The 23,995-nt window shown below is 39.8% G+C and overlaps 1 protein-coding gene across 2 annotated transcripts in view; it reads left to right on the top strand.

Annotated features, from left to right (window-relative positions):
• Positions 1–23,995, top strand: part of DIP2C (DIP2 acetate--CoA ligase C (putative)) — a 367,574-nt gene that overhangs the window by 233,437 nt on the left and 110,142 nt on the right. For both annotated transcript variants that reach the window (XM_087826047.1, XM_087826049.1), the window contains 4 exons: positions 4,464–4,598; positions 7,190–7,309; positions 8,375–8,572; positions 18,742–18,833. In XM_087826047.1, coding sequence (XP_087682173.1) covers positions 4,464–4,598; positions 7,190–7,309; positions 8,375–8,572; positions 18,742–18,833 — 545 coding nt within the window. The remainder of the gene's footprint in view (positions 1–4,463; positions 4,599–7,189; positions 7,310–8,374; positions 8,573–18,741; positions 18,834–23,995) is intronic.

Below are 23,995 nucleotides of genomic sequence, written 5' to 3' on the forward strand. Positions count from 1 at the left end.
GGTAAATATGAAAAACATTTTAGAAGGAAAGCAGTGGCACCTACGCCAGTGTGGCTCAGTTGGTTGAGCTTCATTCCATGCACTGAAAGGTTGCCTGTTCAATTCCCAGTTAGAGCACATAAACAGATTGCAGGAAGCAATTGATAATGTTTCTTTCTCTCACCGATGTTTCTCTCTCTCTCTCTTCCTCTCCCTTCTTTCTCTCCAAAACCAATAAAAACTTTTTTAAAAAAGCAGTGGCTTTGTGACAATTGGAGCCATTTATCATGAGTTTGAGTTTTTGGACAAAAATCAGGAAGCTGTTGTCTGAAGTTGAAGACTCCTATTCTGACATTAGAACATACTTCCTACAATTCTAAAATGTGTCTACCAGTTGCATTCACTTCTCTGTGGGATTTTCATGGCATAAATGTGGGAGGGAGGCAGTTCCAGGTGTGAGAACCTGTGTAATCCTGAACTCAACCCTGACTCTAAGGACACTGCTGAAAGGGAAGTTACAATATAGAACCTCTAAGTACTTTTCATTTATTGATTGCGGGGGGAGACATCGATTTGTTCTACTTACTCATGCATTCATTGGTTGATTCTTGTATGTGCCCTGCCTGGGGATGGAACCTGCAACCTTGGTGTATCAAGACAACGCTCTAACCAACCAAGCTGCCCAGCCAGGGCCTCTAAGTCCTTTCCTAACCATCTCCAGGTTTAGTCCATGGGTGATTTGCCTGCACATTTGAAAAGCAGCTGTTAATTGCCATTATCAGTATCACACTCACATGCTCACACACACACAAGCTCACACACACACACACAATCACATCATACACATCCTTACGAGCTCACACATCACGCACACATTCACACACACACATAGGAAAAGTTAATCAAGGTAAACAAAGTATATTGTTCTTCTGTCCCTGAGTGGTTATTAAAGAAATAAGATAAATCCTTACATTACATATTGTCACGTGTCACTTTTGGTCAAGACACAAGTTAGATCTTCCCTGTGAGGTGCCTTCCATGAGACCCAGTGAAACTGGACTTTACTGGTAAAACTGAGGAGGAAAGTCACCTCTTCTGATTTGTTGCACATGGGAGATGGGTCATTCTGTCAAGTAGTCCAGCTGAGTCCCCCAGCAGCAAGGCTAATGTTTGACTTCCAACTTCTGCAAGGGCTGTCTCTTCCCCTCATTGTCTTTGCATGTTCCTTTTACCATGTGTTGTCTTTTGTCAAGATCATGGCTGGTGGTTAAACTTTGTCCACGTTTACATTTTCATCCAGGGACCTGGTTTTCCACCACTGTGTAGAGTGCATGGTTACATTGTCTTAGGAAGCTGGGGCAGCTGGACAGACCAGGCTTGGATTACAGATACCTTCTCAGTGACAACAGTGGTCGAGTTGACAGGAAACCTGGGATGGAGCATTCTTGGTGTACAGAAACTTGGGTTCCTTTGAACATGTTACTTACCAGGCATCACCAATTAGTGAACCACAAGCAGGTTAGTTTTTACATATAGAAACTGGATTTCCTACTTTTCTTTATTTGGGGACTGAAAAATAATTAACATTGGCTTAAAAGTGGGGCTTATCTCCATGACCCCTGCAGATTCCAGCTCATACAGTTAGAAAGAAAGAGCACTTCTTGCTAGTGGGCGTTAGAACCGGAGGCATTTTATCTGGTTGTCAAGTGCTCTTTCATTCATTCATTCTTTGAACTATTCTTCCAGCATTTGCTGAGCAGACTGTGGGCTGGGTGTAGGTAACGTCAGCCTCTGAGTAGGACACAGGGAGCCCGACTGGGCCAGACACCTGCCAAGCATGTGATTGGGGGGAGTCGAGGAAGCAGGAATTTCCAAGGTGGGGTTTAGCAGGGAGACCAGCAGGACCCTGAAATGTTCCTAACCAGAAATAGCTGTGCAAATGGGGTGCATTGCTGGCAAGAGTAACAGGCTAAAACCCTTGGGGGGTGGGTGTGAGGTGTCAAGGACTGAGGTGAGACCCCTGGTACTGATGGTGCCAAAGCAGCATGCAGATACTGCCGTGAAAGATGGTAGAATTGTACTTCCCTCCTGCCTTTCTCTTGTGCCCATCCGAAATTCCTGATTCATGGGGAACCCATGTCAGCTGCTGACAACAAATGTCAAGCAGGAGTAGGTGAAGCTGAGCCCACCTCGTGGCAGGCAGATGTGAAGGGGTCAGATAGCTCTTGGAGCATTTACAGTGGAGATGACACTTGACAGGTTCTGGAAGGATGGCTGCCATTTTTCTCTTGATTTTAAAGTACTGGGAAACTGATCTAAGGAACAGTGGGCTGCCTTGCTCAAAAGACACAGCCCCGCTCTGATGAGGGCTCTTAATCTACAAAATGCTCCTGGCACACGTGGATTCCACTGGCTTCATGCCTGGAGCTGGTGAGCATCTTAGACCTTTCAAACTGTACCATCCACCTAGCTCCACTTTTCCTTACCCACTGACAAGTGTTTCCTGAGCATCTGTTATGTACAAGGTTTTGTTAAATACTCCCCCAAAGATAGGTAACCTAGTTAAGCACTTGCAGTCTTTATCAAAATAAAACGGTACGGTGTGTCACTGCAACGTCAGCGTGTCCTCTGGCTCCTAACAGGAGCAGCTGCTGAGCTGGTGATCCCACAGCGACAGCACACCCAAGGAGTTAGGAAGGAAGTGGGGGGGGAGGTGACAGCTAAATAAATTTGGAAAGCACTTTGAAGTCACGCAGCTGTCACTGTTCCTACTTTATAATCACTAGATGTATTGGAATCATCATTTTTCCCAGCTTCAAAGTGGAAACATGACAGTATTCCTGCCGCCCAGCACAAAGATGGATTGGCCATCTATCACCAATGATGAGGCTACAGTGCCACTTAAACACCAGTGAATCTGGATAAAATCGCAATGTAGTGAACCTGCTTTTGTTTTAGGTGCTAATTTGAAAGTGTACTCAGTGTACATCAACATCTATTGTATTTTCATCTGAAATATGAGGCCCCAGTGAGTGTGCTACTTGGCTGTGGAGAATTAGATCATTATGCCATGTGAAATAAGATCAATATGACAAAAGCACAGGTAGGGGTGATGAGAGGATGAACAATCTCTGAATCATTAAAGAGGTGATTTGAATGATCCTCTTCTCTCCCTCTCCTACTTCCCCTCAGTGATCTACCTACTTGTTAAAATTGTTTGTAACCTCAAATCAGTATGCTCCGCCTTCTCGCAGTCATGAATGGATGTTTGCAGAGCAGTGAAAATTTAAGTCCCTGACACGCATGTTCGCAGCTGAGGGCAACGTTTTGCCTCCTTGTTCCAGCCTGCAGATTGAACAGTGTCCTTTACAGGAGCCATTTGGTGCCCTGCTTTTCCTCTTCTGATTTTTGTTGGTGATTCACTGTTTACTCAGCCCCCACCCCCACATGTGATGCTGAAGAGGGAGTATGTGAAGGAGGAGGCTTTCCAGTACTGGCTCCCCTTTCTACATACAGCACAAGGAAATCGCTTCTGTCACATGGAACTATGGAATCTTGACAATTTCCATCTAATAAGGATTAATGACTCAAAATTAATAACATGACACCCATTATTAGGACTCTGGATATACAAAATGTCATTGGTAGTCTCATTTGATGTGCTCTCCTGAATGCCTTATAGTAAATATTGGGGAAACACTTCATAAAGTATATGATTGTTTAACCATTATGTTGTACACCTGAAACTAACACCAAAAAAAAAAACTGAATGTAAACTGTAATTGAAAAATAAAGTTAAATAAATACATACAAGAACAATAAATACAAGAACTGTGCTTTCCTCACGTAACTGTTTTAGTGCTTGATGTCATCATTGATGAAGATTGTGGGGAAGGCCTGCCACACAGTTCACTGCCTGACCATCACTGATGCACATGAGATTGTAAAAACATGTTTTTTTTTAAAAAAATCCTCACCTGAGGGTATGTTTTCATTGATGAAAGAGAGGAAGGGTGGGGTGGCATCGATGGGAGAGAGAAACATCGATCAGTTGCCTCCTGTATTCACCCTTACCAGGGATCGGAACCTGCAACCTAGGTATGTGCCCTGACCAGGAATTGCACCTGAAACCTTTTGGTGCATGGGACAACACTCCAGCCAACTGAGCCACACAGCCAGAGCTAAATACATGCCTTTTGAATGACTGTTCAGTATTATTCATGCTGAAACAAACAAAATAGCTAATATTTCTTGAGCTCTCAGCCTCTATCAAGAAATGTCCTAAGAACTTTTCCTATGTTAACTTTGTTTCATTTTGAGCAGTACAGATTATCTTAAAGATCATCTTTATGCTGAGATTTTTGTGGTAGACTTTGATTCAGAATTATGGTCTCAGGATGTGTCCTCTTTTGAAACCCTGTTGCTTGCTTGGCCTTTGGAATAACTCATGATCATCAGAGAACTTGTCATTTACTTCTTTACAGAAAATCACTCTGCACCTCCTGATGTAACCACATACACCTCAGAACACTCAATACAAATAGAAAGGCCACAAGGCTCAACGACATCGCGGACAGCACCAAAGTATGGCAATGCTGAGCTCATGGAGACTGGCGATGGTATGTCTCCTGGCATTTTCTTTCCTCCTTTGTAAACTCTAAATTTTTACTAACTTACCTTTTAGACCATGATTGAATGCATTTCTTCTAGATAAACAATCAACTCACCGAATCTAATTCATCAAGTTCTTTACAAACCTCCCATAGTAGGTGACATGCTCACAAGAAATGCAAATTACCTCCAAGTTATTCCTTGTAGGAAAAAAATGATGTAGGAATTTAGTCATGAGAAGAAAAGGAAATTTTATAAGATTCTAATGTATTTGCTAACAAATAACTAAATTTGGTTCAGCAATTGGCAAATTAGTGTACAAGTGTTAAGATCATGAATCGTTACTTAGAAGGGCAGGGTGAAGTTAAATGTGAACAAATTGATAGGTATGGGCCAATGTAATGCTTTAGAATTTGGAAGAAAGAGGGTCTTTTTTCCTCCATATTGGAAAATAATATTAGTGATTTGATAAAATACAGCAGTTAGGGGTCTTCTTTATTCCTCATATCATGAATCTTGGTATATTTTGATTACAGTTGTAGTTCCTGTCACCCAATCTGAAGTAGAAGAATCAAATATGAACTTCATGCATTATTCTGCTTTCCTTAAGTTTTAGTCCTTTCCAGGGTCATGAAAGTTATAATAGAACCCATTGATGACATGAAATGCTATTTTTTGTGGAAGATGGCCAAAGTAGCATTGGTGTGCCATCCAACTGTGCTCATGTCCTGTGATACAGTGTGATTCAGAGGTGACGAGGAAAGCCTGGACCCAGCCTCTAATAGGCAGCACACCACCTCTTTATAGTGGCGAGAGCCCAAAGTTAGTGTGGTTCATGAGCTCCTGTTAGGACATTGGAAGTCACTCCAGTTTCCCATACGATTGGTTTCACTGGAACACATTCAGTTTCAGTGTCTGCTTTCATTCTCTGCTAAATTCACTGTATATTAAATTGGTCATTACTGTTATTTTAGTCATTATCTTTTTAATAACTGTTGTTTTTGAAGCCTGTCATCTTTACCTGCTCTCCCAGGTAAGTTCATATGTTGCCCACGTGACTCCATTTGATTCACATGTTGTCCAGTCCAGTTTTTCAGTGTGTGATGACCTCTTGTATTAGAATCACTTGGGGCACTTGTTAGAAAGCAAGTTCTGGGCCACCCCCAAAACCTAGCACATCAGAAACTCTGGGCTAGGCAAGTCCTAGAATGATTCTTACACATTCTCAACTAAGCTGGAAAGCCAGTGGCCTTGTGAAATGATCGGATTCTTCTGAGCCAAGAACTATTTAATGAAAAATATTCTGTTTAGAGACTGAGAATTCTGGGTTGTGTATTTTTTCTGTATTTTCAAAACTATAAAATATTTAATGTCTCAATTCTGAAGGTGCCTGTATTTTGAGATTACCAATGAAAATGTTTCTGATTTGATAGAAAAGTTTCCTTGAATTCTGTCATATTTATAACAGAAGCTCAGGTCTATTTTCATGATACCTGCAGTGGAGGAGGGCTCTGCCTCAGTCATTATGGGGGAGACCCCTTCAGCTGTAGGTCTTAGACTGTGAGAGCAGTGGAGTTTCCACACCCCTGGTTACCAGGTGCGGGTTTCCAAGCAGCTTTCAGCGGGAGTGAGATTTGCCTGCAGTGGTTGCATTTGAATAGTTAAGGACAGCAACATCTTGGTACTCGTTTTATTCATTAATTTGGGTTATTTAAAAATTTTAAAACTTCTTGCCTTTTTCAATGATCGTTTCACTTAATTTTCAAAATGATGTCACATTCATTGCTGTAAGAAATACATTATTGTAACACGGAGTTAATGTTTCTTAGTACACATGGACAGATATATGCTAGTATTCTGTGTTACACAAAAATTGAATTTAGAGACTAATTGCTGTGCTTCTAGAATGTGTTGCCTGAATGTTAACTTAGGAGAGTGTAACCAAAACACTCGGTAGGGACGGGGTGGTCACCTGCGTGGTCAGGGCCTGCCAAGGTGCTTGTAGGACCCAGTGCCCTTGCTTTCGTTAGGAGGTATGTGTTCTGGGACTGGCCATGCAGATGCTGCAGGGTACCCAAATTCAAACTTTCCAGCAAAATGTTCTCTTGGCCCAATGAGGCCAGTACCAGGGGCCTCTCTTGGCCCAGTGAGCCAGTACCAGAGAGTCAGGGATTCAAGGAGGTCTTTCAGTTCATCAGCTCTCTGACCCCCTTTGAAAGAAGGGGCCAGAGACTGTTAGTGAGAAGGTGACAAACCCTATTTTAGGAATTGGAGGTGGGACCAAGCCTGATCTGTGGTCGGAGCTCTTCCTAACATCACCACATCAGGATGGCTCATGAAGGTGTAGAAGAGAATTATTTCTGCTGAGTCTCTACCCTCTTGAGGCTTCCCAGCAGGGTCAGTGTGCTGTGACTCTCCACCTAGTGGAATGTCTTCACTCTGCACATCATCGTAGGTGACGCTTTGAGGGACACCCAGTCTCAAGGCCATCCCTGCTTCTTTCAGCTCTGAGGTGGGGCATTGGGCATGGGTGTCTCCACCATTCCACTGTGGTGCTTGGACTGAAGTCAGTCCGTCTGCCCATGGTTCTGTTTTTCAGGAGTGCCAGTAAGTAGCCGGGTATCAGCAAAAATTCAACAGCTTGTCAATACCCTTAAACGACCGAAACGACCACCGTTGCGGGAATTCTTTGTTGATGACTTTGAAGAATTGTTAGAAGGTAAAAGAACCCTTTCCTACCCCCATTTATTCCAGTGTCTCTTTGAGCCCATGAACTATAATGATATTTTTTCTACCAAGGCTATTTTACTTTTTAAGAACAGTAACCTTGGCATTCACTACAAATGGGGAATCTTTATCTAGAGACCATAGGTACTGTTCCTGCAGGTCCCGTAAAGGGTACTCAAGTACCTTCTCATGAGCCAGGCCTCTTTCTAAGGACTCTATCGGCTTTCAGAAATGCAAGTAAATCATAGAAAACCTTGCCAACAGTGACACAGTTCCCTCTGAATAAGCTTAAGGGGAGTGCAATGAGTATGTAGATGGTCCCATTCTGCTGCCACTCAGTAGAAACCTAGGAGTGGGTGTCTTAACCCTTGAGTGCTCATGAGCCTTTCAACTCAAACCACTTAAAGCAAAATACTTATATGAAATGCAAATTCTCTGTGTTCTTGTTCTTTACATCACAAGTAAGATATAGCTGATTTTCTGCCCTGCATGCGGAAACTTATCAGTCATAAACTATGAGAGAAAACCTCTTCCAGAAGTGAGAAAAAACAACTTCTCACCTATCTAAACAGTTGGGCAAATTGTATTTTATTATGAAGCTTTTATTTTTGTTTTACTCAAGAAAATATGTTCTGTGCTCATCTGTAGTAGTTGTAGCAAATTTAAATTTAATGCAGCTCAAAAGATTTGAGCTGTTTTTTTGGAGTCCAGAATTGTTAGTCTATGTTGATAATTGATATTTTTCACATAGTTGTTGCAATCCTAGACTCTAGGCATGTTCAGATACAGAGCTTTACTTGCTGTCACTTTGTAAATGCACTCGGGTCTTCTTAAGCACCTCACCTGACATTGCCTACGAAGTTGTAAGAATTAAGTACCTCTATTACATTCATGAGGACAGTATGTAGGTCATAGCCCTAATTCTAGAAAAGCATGTTTTCTGTGCTCTAACAAATTTATACTTTAAGTTTCCTAGTTTCTTTAAAAGGAATAAAAATATGATTGTGCTAATATGGATATATTTTTTAAAAAAAAACTTGTGTCTACATGTGTTTAGTTCAACAACCAGATCCAAACCAGCCAAAGCCGGAGGGAGCACAGATGTTGGCCATGCGAGGGGAGCAGCTGGGTGTGGTTACGAATTGGCCCCCGTCTTTAGAAGCCGCATTACAGCGATGGGGGACCATCTCACCGAAGGCCCCGTGCTTGACCACAATGGACACAAATGGGAAACCCCTATACATCCTCACTTATGGTAATCCTATAAGGCTGTTTTCCTTCTGTTTGCTTACGCACGCACCTCCCACTTTCAGGGTGGCTTGATTACATTTGCGCTGCTTTTATTTTTCTGGTCCTGAAATAAATCTAAAAGGAAATATTTTAGGAAAATTATTTGGTTTGAATATGGAAATATTTATTAACTGTTTTTTGAGTAAAATCCAGAAATGGATCTAAAAACTGAGTGATCATCACTGTAACAAGATGTTGGGATGTATGTGATATTCTTGAAATTAATGGTTTTAAGAAGGATTGGTAGTTAAAGAATGTGTATCTAAACTCTTTGACATACATATTTCAGAAGGAACAAAATCTGTTTGCAAAGTACTTTTTCAGAAAACGAGAAACAAGCTATTTCTGAATTCTTCATTCAATACGATTAATGCAGTCTCTAAATTTTTGGAACTAACTGTACCAGAGGGATCCCCGTCTCTTTGTTCCATGGATAAGGGACTGTGAAAAGGCAGATTGTCAGATTATTTGCACACTGCCTGCTGCAGCTTTGCAAAGAAACCAACTTAAAAACTAAAAGACCAAAATGGCTCATATTATATCTGCATGCATGAGGTTAGAGTACCAGTTTTTTTTTTTTAGCTTTGAGTTTTGTTTGCACAACCATCATTACCCTGTGCATCTCATGGCCAGAAATGGGATGGGTGGTTTAGGACAGATGTTTCATAGCCTCATTTTTATGACTTTTTTTTGGTAATTCTAAGTGGATAAAGAGTATTTCACCCACGATGAGGCATAAGCTTGATTTTTTTAAAAAATTATGGTGTTGGAAATTGGTTTCATCCAAAAAGATAGAATACTCTATTGTGTGAGCCTCACTTCTTGCCAGATTCAGCTGTGGAACCAGTTGTGTACTTGGAACTGCTGCTCCTTAGCTGATTCTTCAGGGCTTACCTGCCCACATATTGGGAATTCTAGGACCCATCTGTATGCATGCATGAATGCAGCACTCATCTGTCAGCCACAGGTCCTGCTTAAGCACTGACTGCAGTGGCACAGCGCTAAGGCTTGGGGATCAAAGATGAGTGAGACATGGTTCTCAAGGCCGGTGATCCACATTGGAAGTATGGCCCAGCTTCTAGATGGAATGGAGAGCAGAGTAGTGCTGACTCTCCTAAGATGAATTTGAGGCATCAGATACAGACTGATGGTATTTCTGAAAATATGGAGTGCATGTCTACATCAAGGCATCTCATCTCCTGCTTTTCAATCACCTATATTTTGTTGTATTTTAATCATCTATATGAGATATATGTTATGAATCAATCTTTGTTTTTATTTTGGTAAAGAAATAGAAGAAAGCAATTCTTTTCCAAATGTAAGATTGTAATTTATCAGGACTTAAAATGAAAGTGTTGATTACTGCTATAAAAACTGGAAAACAGTAGAAACACTAAATAGGTGAACATTAATGATCAGATGTTGCTGAAAAGATGCCGAGAAAAGTTTATTGAGTAGAATTGTTGTAATACCAAGTAACTTGGTATAATTGGAGAGCTAAGGCCATTTACAAAATGTGGTTTACATTCAGCTCTGAATTGTAGCTTCCTCAAAGCCCTTGGGTAGCAGAATTCCCAGCTGAGAAACAGGAGCAATAGAAAATGTAGATGGTGAATGAAGGTGTTAAGCAGACTTTTTAAAATCTTATGCTTTGCATTTGAAGAGAACACATGGCATTCTATCATGTTAAATTAATAAGCATAAATCATGCTAAGCAACTGACTTCCTTCTATCATGCCTCACTTCCAAAACTTCTCAGTCTTCCTTCTCTGCCTTCTCCCTGGTCTTAGTGAGAGATCTGCTCATTCATTTTGCTTTGGTGCAGTGTGCTTTTCTCCCCCTCTCTCCCTCCCCCTCTCTCCCTCACCCCCTCTCTCTCACCCCCTCTCTCCGTCACCCTCTCTCTCCCTCCCCCTCTCTCTCCGTCACCCTCCCCCTCCCTCCGTCACCCTCTCTCCCCCTCCCCCTCCGTCACCCTCCCCGTCACCCTCCCCCTCCGTCACCCTCCCCCTCCGTCACCCTCCCCCTCCGTCACCCTCCCCCTCCGTCACCCTCCCCCTCCGTCACCCTCCCCCTCCGTCACCCTCCCCCTCCGTCACCCTCCCCCTCCGTCACCCTCCCCCTCCGTCACCCTCCCCCTCCGTCACCCTCCCCGTCACCCTCCCCCTCCGTCACCCTCCCCGTCACCCTCCCCCTCCGTCACCCTCCCCGTCACCCTCCCCCTCTCTCTCCGTCACCCTCTCCCTCTCTCTCCCTCCCCCCTCCCTCTCTCTCCGTCACCCTCCCCCCGTCACTCTCCCCCCGTCACTCTCCCCCCTCCCTCCTCTCTCCTCCTCTTTCCCCCCCTCCCTCCCCCATCCCTCTCCCCCGTCCCTCTCTCTCCTCTCCCTCTCCCCTCTGTCTCGGATTTAGATGCTTGAGCTATAAAATCATTGGGCAACCTTTTTCATTTTTTTGTGTTGTTGCTGATATACTTCTCAAGCTCCCACTGCAGATTCCAAATTAAATAGCCACTGTGCTGCGCATGACCTCTGATCACCCTTCCTTACTAACCTGACTCCCCCATCAGAGTTACACTCTCTGCACAGTGCTTACTCCTCACTTAAATTGAAGTAAAGCTAAAATTTATATGTAATAAGATAGTGTTCACATCATTTCCACATTTTTTCCCCCCACAGCATGCACATTGCTGTCCCAGAGCTTCTATATCTGTTTCCCAGTTAAAATATCCATTTAACTTACCTTAAATCTTAGGGAATTTTGTGTCTAACTCCCAACTTTTAAATATGCAATACAGTGTTATTAACTATATGTGCCATGCTGTACATTATATCCATGTGATCGATTTATTTTTCAACTGGAAGTCTGTGCCTTTTGACTCCCTCCAACCATTTCACCTACCTCCCACCTGCATCTCTGGCCACAACCAATCTGTTCTCTGTATAAGCTTAGGGGTTTTTTTTTGTTTTTTAGATTTCACTTAGCATAATACCCTCTAGGTCCATCCATGTTGTTGCAAATGGCAAGATTTCATTCTTTTTTATGGCTGAGTAATATTCCATTGCTTGTATACACCACATTTTCTTTATCCATTCATTCGTCAATGAACATTTAGATTGTTTCCATACTTGGCTATTGTAAATAATGCTGTAATAAACATGGGTGTGCATATGCCTCTTTGAGTTAGTGTTTTTGTTTTCTTTGGATAAATACCCAGAGTGGAATTGCTAAATCATATGGTAGTTCTATTTTTAATTTTTCAAGAAACTTCCATACTGTTTCCCATTGTGGCTGCACCAAATACATCCCTACCAGCAGTGCCCAAGAGTTCACTTTTATCCATATCCTTGCCAGCATCTTGTCTTTTTGGGAATAGCCATTCTAACAGGTGTGCTCATTGGGGTTTTGATTTGCATTTCCCTCTTGATTAGTGATGGTGAGCATGTTTTTATGTACCTATTGACTACCTGTATGTCTTCTTTGGAAAAATGTCTATTCAGATCCTCTGCTCACTTTTTAAAAAATATGTTTTTATTGATTTCAGAGAGAGGAAGGGAGAGAGAGATAAACATCGATGAGAGAGAAACATCGATCAGCTGCTTCCCACGTGCCCCCTACTGGGGATCAAGCCTGCAACCCAGACATGGGTCCCTACTGAGAATCAAACTGGTGACCTCCTGGTGCATGGGGAAATGCTCAACCAACTGAGCCACCCCAGCCAGGCTTCTCATTTTTAAATTAGATTGTTTGGAGGTCTTTTTGCCCTAGGGTTGTATGAGTTCTTTATATACTTTGGATATTAACCCATTATCAGATATATCATTTGTGAATGTCCTCTCCCATTCAGTAGATTGCCTTTTCATTCTGTTAATGGTTTCCTTTGCTGTGCAGAAGTTTGATGTAGTCCCACTAGTTTATTTTTGCTTTTGTTGTCAAATCCAGACAATCATCTCCAAGACTGCTGTCAAGGATCTTTCTTCTTCTATGATTTTTATGGTTTCAGGTCTTACATTCTAATCAGTATTCCATTTTGAGTTATTTTTTTTGTGTATGGTGTAAGATAATGGTCTAGTTTCATTCTTTCGCGTGTGACTGTCCAATTCTCCCAACACTATAAATTGAAGATACTGTCCTTTCCCCATTGTATATTCTTGGCTCCTTTGTCATAAATTGACCATACTTGTGGATTTATTTCTGGGTTATTTTCTTTTCTCTTGATCGATGTGTCTTATTTTTATGTTACTATAGCTTTGTAATATAGTTTGAAGACAAGGACCATGATACTTCCTTCTTTGTTCTTCTTTCTCAACACTGCTTTGTATATTCATGGTCTTGTGGTTTCATACAAATTTTTGAGTTCTATTTCTGTGAAAAATGCTTTTGTATTCTTGATAGGGATTACATTGAGTACATGGATTGATTTGTGTAGTGGGGACATTTTAACAGTACAAACAACCCTTGGAAATATTGCAGGTTTGGTTCCAAACCATGCAGTAAAATAACTATTGAAATAAAGTAAGTCACATGAATTTTTTATTTTTTCAATGTAAGTTACACTATACTATAGTCTACTAAGTGTGCAATAATGTTGTCTAAAAAAGCAATGTGTATACCTTAAAATACATACTTTATTTCTAAAAAATGCTAACAATCATCTGAGCCTTTAGCAAGTTATAATCTTTTTGCTGGTGGAGGGTCTTGCCTCAATGTTGATGAAAACACAGTATCTGCAAAGTGCATGTATTCTTACCATCCATAAGCACAGAATATCTTTCCATTTATTTGTGTCTTCAGTTTCTTTCATCAGTGTCTTATAGTTTTCAGTGTACAGGTCTTTCACCTCTTTGGTTAAATTTATTTCCTGGTATTTTATTCTTTTTAATGTTATTTTAAGTGGGATTATTTTCTTAATTTTTCTTTTTGATAATTCATTGTTAATGTATAGAAACAGCAGGTTTTCATATATTGATTTTGTATCCTTCAACTTTACTAAATTCATTTATTAGTTCTAATAGGGGTTTTGGTGGAATCTTTAGAGTTTTCTATAGTATCATGTCACCTGCAGATAGTGACAGGTTTACTTCTTCCTTTCCAATATGGATGCCTTTTATTTATTTTTCTTGCCTAATTGATTCTGGCTAGGTCTTCTAATACTATGTTGAATAAAAGTGGCTGGAGTGGGTGTTGTCTTGTTAATCTTAGAGGAAAAGCTTTTAGCTTTTCACCATTGAGTATGATGTTAGCTTGTCATATATGGCCTTTATTATATTGAGTTACATTCAATATAATAAAGGCTAACATTCTCTTATACCCACTTTGTTGAGAGTTTTTATCATAAATGGATGTTGAATTTTGTCAAGTGTTTTTTCCTGCGTCCGTTGAGATGAACATATGATTTTTTATCTTTTATTTTGTTAATATTGTGTATCACATTGATTAATTTGTCCATATTCACCTATCTTTGGAATAAATGCATTGGTTATGGTGTGATCCTTTTAATGTATTGTTGAATTTGGCTTGCTAATATTGCGTTGAGGATTTTTGCAGCTGTGTTCACCAGGTTCATTACTCTACAATTTTCTTTTCTTGCAGCATCCTTGTCTGATTTTGGCATCAGGGTAATGCTAGCCTCATAAAATGAGTTTGGAAGTGTTTCCTCTTCTATTTTTTGGAAGAGTTTGAGATGGATTGTGATTAATTTGTCTTTGAAAATTTGATAAAATTCACCAGTGAAGCTGTCTGGTCCTGGACTGTGTTTTTTGGGAGATTTTTGATTACTGATTCATTCTCCTTACTAGTAATTGGTCTGTTTAGATTTTTGTATTTCTTCATGATTTAGTCTTGGAAGGTTGTATGTATCTAGAATTTATCTATTTCTTACAGGTTTTCTAATTAGTTGGCTTATAATTGTTCATAGTAGTCTCTTATGATCCTTTGTATTTCTGTGGGATCAGTGGTAATGTCTCCTTTTTCATTTCTGATTTTATTTATTTGAGTCCTCTTTTTTTTTTTTTTTTGATGAGTCTAGCCAAAGGTTTGTCAGTTGTGTTTATATTTTCAATAAACCAGATCTTAGTTTCACTGATATATTCTGTTGTCTTTTTAGTCTGTATTTAATTTATTTCTACTCTAGCCTTTGTCATTTCCTTCCTTCTATTAACTTTGGGCCTCATTTGTTCTTTTTCTTGTTCTTTGAGGTATAAAGTTAGGTTGTATATTTGAAATTTTTCTTGTTTCTTGAAGGTAGGCATTTATTGCTATTAACTTCCCTCTTAACACTGCTTTTGCTGCATCCTATAAGTTTTGGTGTGTTTTATTTCCATTTTCATTAGTCTCAGGTTATTTTTTATTTCTTTGTTAACCCATTGATTGTTCGGCAGCATGTTGTTTAATCTCCACATATTTATGAATTTTCCACTTTTCTTGTGATTGTGGTCAGAAAAGATGCTTGATATGATTTCAGTCTTCTTAAATTTGTCAATACTTGTTTTGTGGCCTAAGATGTGGTCTACCCTGGAGAATATGCCATGTGCCCCTGAGAAGAATGTGAAAACTGTTTCTTTTGGATGAAATGTTCTATATATATCTTAAGTTCATCTGGTCTAATGTGTCATTTAAGGTTGATGTTTCTTTAACATATCTGGATGATCTATTCATTGATGTAAATGGAGTATTAAAGTTTCCTAATATTATTATATTGCTGTGTATTTATCTCTATGTTTGTTAATAATTTGCTTTATATATTTAGGTGCTCCTGTGTTAGGTGCATAAATATTTGCAAATGTATTCTCTTGTTGGATTGACCCCTTTATCATTCTGTAACATCCTCCTTATCTCTTATTGCAGTCTTTGTTTTATAGTCAATTTTGTCCGATGTAGGTATTGCTACCCCAACTTTCTTTTGGTTTCTATTTGTGTGAAACATTTTTTTCTATCCCTTTACTTTTAGTTGTGTATGTTCTTACATCTGAAGTTAAGTCTCTTGTAGGCAGCATATAGATGGGTATTGTTTTGTTTTTATCCATTTCACCACTCTATGTCCTTTTATTGGAGAATTTAATCAATTTCATTTTAAGTAATTATTGATAGATATGTACTTATTGCCATTTTGTTAATTGTTTTCTGGCTGTTTTGTAGTTGCTCTGTTCCTTTCTTTTCCTGGTCTTCCTTTGTGATTTGATGACTTTCTTTATTGGTATGTTTTGATTCCTTTCTCATTATCTTTTATTTATCTCCTATAGGTTTTTGCTTGGTGGTAACCATAAGGTTTCATGTAACACCTTATATTTATGTTAGTCTGTTTTAAAGTTAGGTTGTTTTAAGTTGATAATAACTTAAGTTTGCGTGCATTCTAAAGCTCTGCACTTTTAACCCCACACACACATTTTATAATTTTGATGTCACATTGTACATCTTTTCATCTAGTATATCCCTTAACGAATTATTTTTAGTAACAGTTATTTTTACTACTTTTGTCTTTTAACCTTCACACTAGCTTTATAAGTGATTAATCCACAACCTTTACTATATATTTACCGTCACCAGTGAGATTTATACTTTCATATGTTTGATGTTACTCATTAATGCCCCCTTTTTTTTTTCTAGCTTAAAGAAGTCCCATTAACATTTTTTGTAAGGCTGGTTTAGTGCTGATAAATTCATGTAGCTTTTGCTTGTCTGGTAAACTCTTTATGAGTCCTTTAATTCTGAATTATAAGTTTACTGGTAGAGTATTCTGGGTTGGAAGTTTATCTTTCTTCTTTATAAACCAGTCAGGAACTCTTACCTTCTTTAACTTAAATCATCAACTTTTTCTTTCTTTTTCTCTTTGAAAAACACGAAGTATATTTCTAGAATTTTGCCAAAAGGGTGTTGCCCTTTTCAAACTCTCTATTATAATCTGGCTTTAAATGAATTTATGGTGATACCAACTTTAATATTCCGAGCTGAGGATGAAGTTGAAACTTTAACAAGATATAATGGTGCTAATTGATTGTAATAGACTTGTTTATTTACAACACATAAATTTTTTTCCATTACAACAAATTGATTGTAATTGTTTGTTCAAGTATAATCCCTAATATTGTTCACATTAAAGAGATCTGAAGGCACAAAATAATTGTGTTTCCTTAAGAAAAAAATTATTCCAAGTGATTTCTTTTTCATTAATCCTCACCCAAAGATATTTTTTCCATTGATTTTTAGAGAGAGTGGAGAGAGGGAAGGAGGGGGGAGGGGGGAACATCAGTATGAGAGAGGCACATCAATCTGTTGCCTCCCGCATGCACCCGACTGGGGCCTGGGATTGACCTATAACCCAGGTATGTGCATGCCCTTGACCGTGAATCAAATCCTCAATCCTTCAGTGTGTGGTCCGACATTCTACCACTGAGCAACACTGGCCAGGGCCCCTTAATGATTTCTGATGGCTAGTAATTATATATTTGGGGAAAAATATAATCACCAAAGGAAATACCAAATAATTGTAAAGTAGTCAGTCTTGAGGAGAAGAATTTAGAGAGGATGGAGGTGGGAGCACGAATAAAATGTCATACCTGGTAATTACTCCAAACCCTCAAGAAGCATGCTAAAATGTATACTATAACTTTGTGTTTTTTATAGCTTGCTTATGACATTAATAAAACAAAGAAACATTTGTTGAGCACATACTGTGAACCAGGAATGTCCTAAGAATTAGAGGGATCAAAGATAATTAAAACATTTTCTGTCTCACTGGGATGAGACAAGCTGATAAATCCTGTGGCAGGTAAATAGTTTAATAACCATAATTGAGTTGTTGCAAAATCCACTATGAAATAAAATCAGATTTTTAAATTATTTTTTTAAATATATTTTTATTGATTTCAGAGAGAGGAAGGGAGAGGGAGACAGAGTTGAAACATCAATGATGTGAGAGTCGTCATTAATCAGCTGCCTCCTGCACAGCCCCGACGGTATCGAACCGCCATCTCCTGGATCCTAGGTTGATGCTCAACCACTGTGGGGCAAAATTCAGATTTTTTAATTCAAAATATATATTGTAAACAAAAGCTTTTTAATTTAGCTTTTAATATATAAAATAGGGAAAAGATTAAAACAGTGATTTCATTTATAGAAAACAGTTGAAATTGCTGTTAACTTTATTGTGCTGTTACTGAATTAATAGAACTTCTAACACTTCTGAAAGCTCATAGACACTCAAGTTGTAAAAGACCTTTTTTAAAAAAAAATTTTTTTGTTTAAAGGTGGGGAGAGAGACACAGAGACAGAGACATCGATTGGTGCCTCTCACATGGGTGTGTGAATCCACCACCTCTGGTATATTGGATGACACTAAAACCAATTGAGCCGCACCAGCCAGGGCTTTAAAAGACCTTTATGTGTTCAAGAGCAAGTCATGTTTATTACATTTCAGACTATATATTGTACCCTGGATGATACTGAGGAAAAGTCTGGCACTGGGGTGAAGGGATTTAAAATCTGCCAAATTCTTCAAAGCTGGTCATCCTTTTAGAAGTGTTTTTTCTAAATCCTGCTTTGTGCTCATTTTTTCTAGAGTTCAAAACTTTAAAATAATTGAAAATATTTACCAGTATCTTTATCTAGGTTCAACAGTTCCTCTCCTAAAACCCTGAGGTTAGAAAAATTCGAAGTTGAGAAACATAGGACTTGGGGAGGGAGAAGGGTCAGGCCCTTTAAAGCCTGTCTTACATACCCTTTACATTCATTACAGTTGCACAAGACAGAACTCATTAACAGAGGAAATATATGTCATTTTGCACAACATAAATTAGCAGTAGCACACTGTTGCTGTGGTCTTTGCCCTCCTTTACTCCCCAGAAATTTTCCCCATAACTTCTGTGGTAATTGAAATTCTCTATGGCTTTGCTGTTGGCACTTTGCACTCTTAAGAGTATTTGTATTAGCACTATATTCCAGTGTTCAGTCTTCTCAGCTTTTGTGAGTCAGAGCTGCTGGCTTTTATTTCCCATCTTGATTCCAGGGACTCAGTATAACTTACTTGAAGGCTTAAAATGAAAAAGTAATACTTTCTATATAGTTCAATGTGCACATTATACATAGCTGAAAAGTCTTGTGTCCAATTACTTGTGTCTTTATAATTTGTGTTGATAGGCAAACTGTGGACAAGAAGTATGAAGGTTGCTTACAACATTCTGCATAAATTAGGTACAAAGCAGGAACCGATGGTGCGACCTGGAGATAGGGTAAGTGAAGTTTAATTTATTACATCTGCAAAACACATTGACTTATGTGGAAAAGATGCCCATGGTTATAAAGTTTGAGAGTCCTGTGTCTCCTAAAACTAACACTACTAAATAAGATTTTTTTATCATTTACTATGAACCAGGAACAATTATGTAACAAGTAATTTAATCTTGAGCAACTCAGTGGGCTTAACTAGAGTACTTCTCACATTTTTTCCACAAGTTCACTCGGACTTGAGAGGTTAAGTATCAAAATCAGATGCAGGCACAGAACTAGTGAGTGGCATAGCCAGCACTCATACCATTTCTGTCTGACCCCAAAGCCTGTGTCATATATTGCCTCCTAGTTTGAAAAATACTGTGTTGTCCACCTGAGCAGGCAGGGCAATTATATTTAACACTTTTCTACATTAGTCAAAGAGATTGACAATCCAGACAGCGAACTGCTAGTACCATTCCTTTCCCAGCATTAAATTTCGTGATATACGCCACTGTCTTTCACTTAAATGCAAATTTTTATTCTTATTGCAATCTAATAAGTTAGAGAAGATGATACTGGTATTTCCATTTCAATGTGACACAGCAGGTGTAATAATCTTGCCCAAGTTTTAGATGTGGGGCTGAGTATAGAACCCAGTTGTCTTGCTTTTTTTCCTTATGCTGCTATGTACCTGAGATGCCATAAGACTGGGTTATCCTACCTGCGCCCAAAGGACTCCAAGTGAATTTTATAAAAATATCATTGTAGAGTACCATAACCCAATAAGAAAACAAGCTATGATTTACTTAAGAGATAATATAAAGACACTCTAGGATTCTGTGGTAGACTATGATTCTTTCCAGTTTTTTATTTAACAGGTTTAGCCTTTAGCTTGTCAATTAGAGGCCTCACACTTACTGATTATAAAACTTACTAAACAAAGGTACAGTAATCAAAATAGTGTGGTACTAACATAAAGACAGACATAGACCAATGAAATAGAGAGCCCAGAAATAAATCCTCGCATATAGGGTCAAATGATTTTCCATAAAGATGCTAGACATTAAATGGGGAAAGGATAGTTTATTTAACAAGTGGTGCTGGGAAAACCAGATATCTACAAGCAAAAGAAGTTCTTTAACCCTTTCAACACATACAAAAAATTAATTCAAAATATATCAAAAACCTAAACATAGGTACTAAAACATTAAAACTTTTAGAATAAAACATAGGGTAAAACCTTCATGACATTGGATTTGGCAATGACTTCTTGGATGTGACATCAAAAGCCCAGGCCAAAAAAAATAAATTTATAAATTGGACTTCATCAAAATGGAAAAAAAAAAAACTTTTTTGCACCAAAGGACACTACTGAAAATGCAAAGGCAACATAAGAAATGGGAGAAAATGTTTGCAAATCATATGTCTGATAAGTGATTAGTACCCAGATTTTACAGTATAAAGAACTCCTACAGCTCAGCAACAATAACCAACACTAAAGGGAAAAAAAATCAAATAATATGTGCCCCCCTATATTCATAGCAGCATTATTTACAATAGCTAAGATCTGGAAACAGCCCAAGTGCCCATCAGCAGATGAGTAGATAACAAAGCTGTGGTGCATTTACACCATGGAATCCTAGGCAGCTATAAAAAAGAAGGATCTCTTACCCTGTGAGACAACATGGAGGACCCTGGAGAGTATTATGCTAAGTGAAATAAGCCAGCCAGAGAAAGACAACTATCACATGATCTTACTCGTATGTGGAATCTAATGAACAAGATAAAGTGACAAACAAAATAGATCCAGAGACATGGAAGCATGCAACAGACTGACAATTCTTAGGGAGGGGGTTAACCAAAGAACTTATATGCATGACTTATGCACACAATGGTGTAGTGAAGGGGTGGGAGTGGGGAGGAAGGGGTCAATGGGGGAAGAAAGGGGACATCTGTAATACTTTCAACAATAAAGATAATTTCTTTTTTTAAGAAATGGGCAAAGGACTTGAATAGACATTTCTCTGGAGATTTACAAATGGCCAATAAGCACATGAAAAGATACTCAGCATCACTGATCATTAGGGAAATGTACGTTAAAACCACAATGAAATACCACCTCATATCCATTAGAATGGCTACTACAAAATTAGAAAATAAGTGTTGGCAAGAATGTGAAGAAATTGGTACCCTCATGCATTGCAGTAGGAATATATAGTAGTGTAGCTGCTGTGGAAAACAGTATGGTGGTTTCTTAAAAAATTAAACATAGAATACCATATCATCCAATAATTCCACTTAATTTTCAAAATAATTGAAAGAAGGGACTTGAATAGATATTTCTACACCAATGTTCATAGCAACATTATTCACAAAAACCAAAAGGTGAAAGCAACCCGTGTCCATAGATGAATGGATAACAAAATGGTGGAATATATATATATACACACAATGGGATGTTATTCAGCCTTTAAAAGGAAGGAAATTCAGGCAATGCTACAACATGGATGAACCTTGAAGACATTCTGTTAAGTGGAATAAGCCAGTCACAAAAGGACAGATATTATATGGTTCCACATATATGAGGTACTTAGAATAGTTAAATTTATAGAGATGGAAGAATGATGGTTACCAGGGGCTGGGGGAGGAGCATGGGAGTTTCTGTTTAATGGGGATAGAGAAGAACAAAAAGCTCTAGAGATGGATGATGGTGATGGTTGTACAACAGTGTGAATGTATTTAAATCTACTGAATTGTACACTTGAAAATAGTTGAGATGAACTTTGTTATATATAGGGTGTCCCTAAAAAATACATATACACACTTTGAATAATTATAAAGGCAGTGTTTGTTAAAATACATTTCATTTTCACAGTTGAACTATCTGTTGTTAAAGTGTGTATATTTTACCACAATAAAAAATGTCAGTTGTAACATATTTCCTTATCTATAATTTGGTCATACTAATACTCTTAGTATTTTTTAAAAGAATTCTTTTGTAGTATTGCCTGCAAATTCTTGAAGTTCCCTTATAATTACAAAATAAACAGGGTGGGGTGGGGTGTGGCACTGTGAGGGCACAGTTTGATAGCATAAAGTATGTAAAGGAATTTTTTTGGTCAGTGGCTGGTTTGTGTTGTATGAGGGAGACTACTTTTCTAAATTATTCTTTGATTATTATTTGTGGCGGTGACGTGGCCAAGATGGCGGTTGGGAAGATGGCTGCCCTACGGCCCCGCCAGAGAAGAGTTCGAGATCTTGGATGCGAGCCACCTGCTGGGCTGGGGGACCTGCAGAGTGTGGCTTGGCCACGGGCAGTGGCGGAGGGCTGGTCAATGCCCTTCCTGACCCTGGCGTGCAGGACCACAGGCAACCTGCCATTGAGATGCAGGAGCTCGCAGGAGAAAGGAAGATAACAATGTCTGGCACAAAAGCCATCAACAAAAATATCAGCATTGTGGGTAATAAAAAATACAAATACTTAACCAGGGCGGACCCCCAGATTTGCAAGTGCGATGAACAGCCATGCCAGACTCGGGTGATGACAGAATGGACCCCGTGTTCTCGAACCTGTGGAAAAGGGATGCAGAACAGACAAGTGGCATGTACCCAAGTACTGAGCAGTGGAACCCTGATTAGGGCCCCGGAGAGGGACTGCATGACCGCGTGGGAGGCGGGAGTGTGGTCAGAGCGCTAGGTCAGGTGTGGCAGAGGTGTCTGTCCCTGGACTGTGAGGTGTACTACTAACCCTAGAAAGAAGTGCGTTCTCTCCACCAGACCTAGGGAGGCTGAGGGCTGGGGGGATTATTCAAAATGCTTTCTGTAGTGAATGAGTGACTAGTCTAAACCCACCGTAGAAACTTCAGAATTTGTTTCAAAAAATTGTTCCCAGCACCAACACACACACTGGAGTCAAAGCCCCTCTTTATGAGCTTCGCTAGCTCCGCCCCCTCCACTGTCACCATGGAAATGTGGCTAGGGAGTTGCCTACATTCCACATTCCATATTCCAAGCTGTGAAAGAGAGTAAAACAGGCTCCAGCAGGCTCTAACCTGCTGGAGACGAAAGAGTGAAAGGATGCGGAAGCAGCATCCTATGCTAAACTGGCGCGGGAGCCTGCCCGAGACAGTGGTGAAGATCTGGCATCGTGGGGAACTGGACTCCCAGTGGCCTAAGGAGGACGAGCTCGATGCAGTGAAAACGAACCAGGGGACTCAGAGGCCCCGAATCCTGAAACAGCCTGAAGAGTTGAGATCCCAGAAGCTGAAGCCAGACCCCAGTGGCAGGGAGAAAACCATACAGTTCACTTTCAATACCCAGGAAGTGGAAACCACAGCTTCCAGGGACCTGAGTGCCTGTGCTGCGCCACCTGGGACCTCGGTGCCTCTGAGGTCTAGAGAGCCCACCAGGACCGCGATGCAGTTGAGGTCTGCAGCTCCCACCAGGACCGCCATGCAGTGGACATCCAGAGCACCCACCAAGGCTGCGGTGCCAGAGAGGTCCAGAGAGCCCACCAGAACCACAGGGCCACTGAAGCCCAGACCGCCAACCAGGACCATGGTGCCACTGAAGTCTGGAGTGCCCGCCAGGACTGTGGTACCACCAAAAACGGAAGCACCAACCAGGACTGCAGTGCCACTCAAGGCAGATCCAGTCAGTATCCAGGTAAACTGGGACCCACAGGGGTTCTGGGCAGTGGACACAAGTGCTAAGCTCAGACCCCAGGAGCCAGGAATATTTCCCACAAGGGAGGACGTCAGTAGTCCCCCTGTGTTGTATTTTCGTTTAATAAATGATTTTTTGAAGCCAGAGAAGCCAACAAAGGCAGCAATGGGGCTCATAAAAGAGACAGTGGAAGTAATGAAGCTGGACCACCAAATAAGAGAAACCCAAATCCAGCAAAAAGTGGCAAGGGAGGAAGCTGGGCTATTACTCAATGAAAAGTTACCTTTCCAGGCTGGCACTAAAGTCCTGCTAGCAAACCTGACCAACAAAGCTAAGGAGTATAGAAGGGAAATTGAAAATCAGTGGAACAACTATGCACAAGAAAGTGGTGAGATCCTACAAACGGAACAAGAATTAGCCTCCAAATATGCAAGACCAACTTCAGAGCTTAAAACAACACAGTTCTTGGGGAAGGAAAAGCTGGAATACAATCTGAAGCAGCAGTTGGAAACAGTGA

This window comes from Miniopterus natalensis, chromosome 1 (assembly GCF_054644295.1).
Source record: "Miniopterus natalensis isolate mMinNat1 chromosome 1, mMinNat1.hap1, whole genome shotgun sequence".
NCBI classification, from domain to species: domain Eukaryota; kingdom Metazoa; phylum Chordata; class Mammalia; order Chiroptera; family Miniopteridae; genus Miniopterus; species Miniopterus natalensis.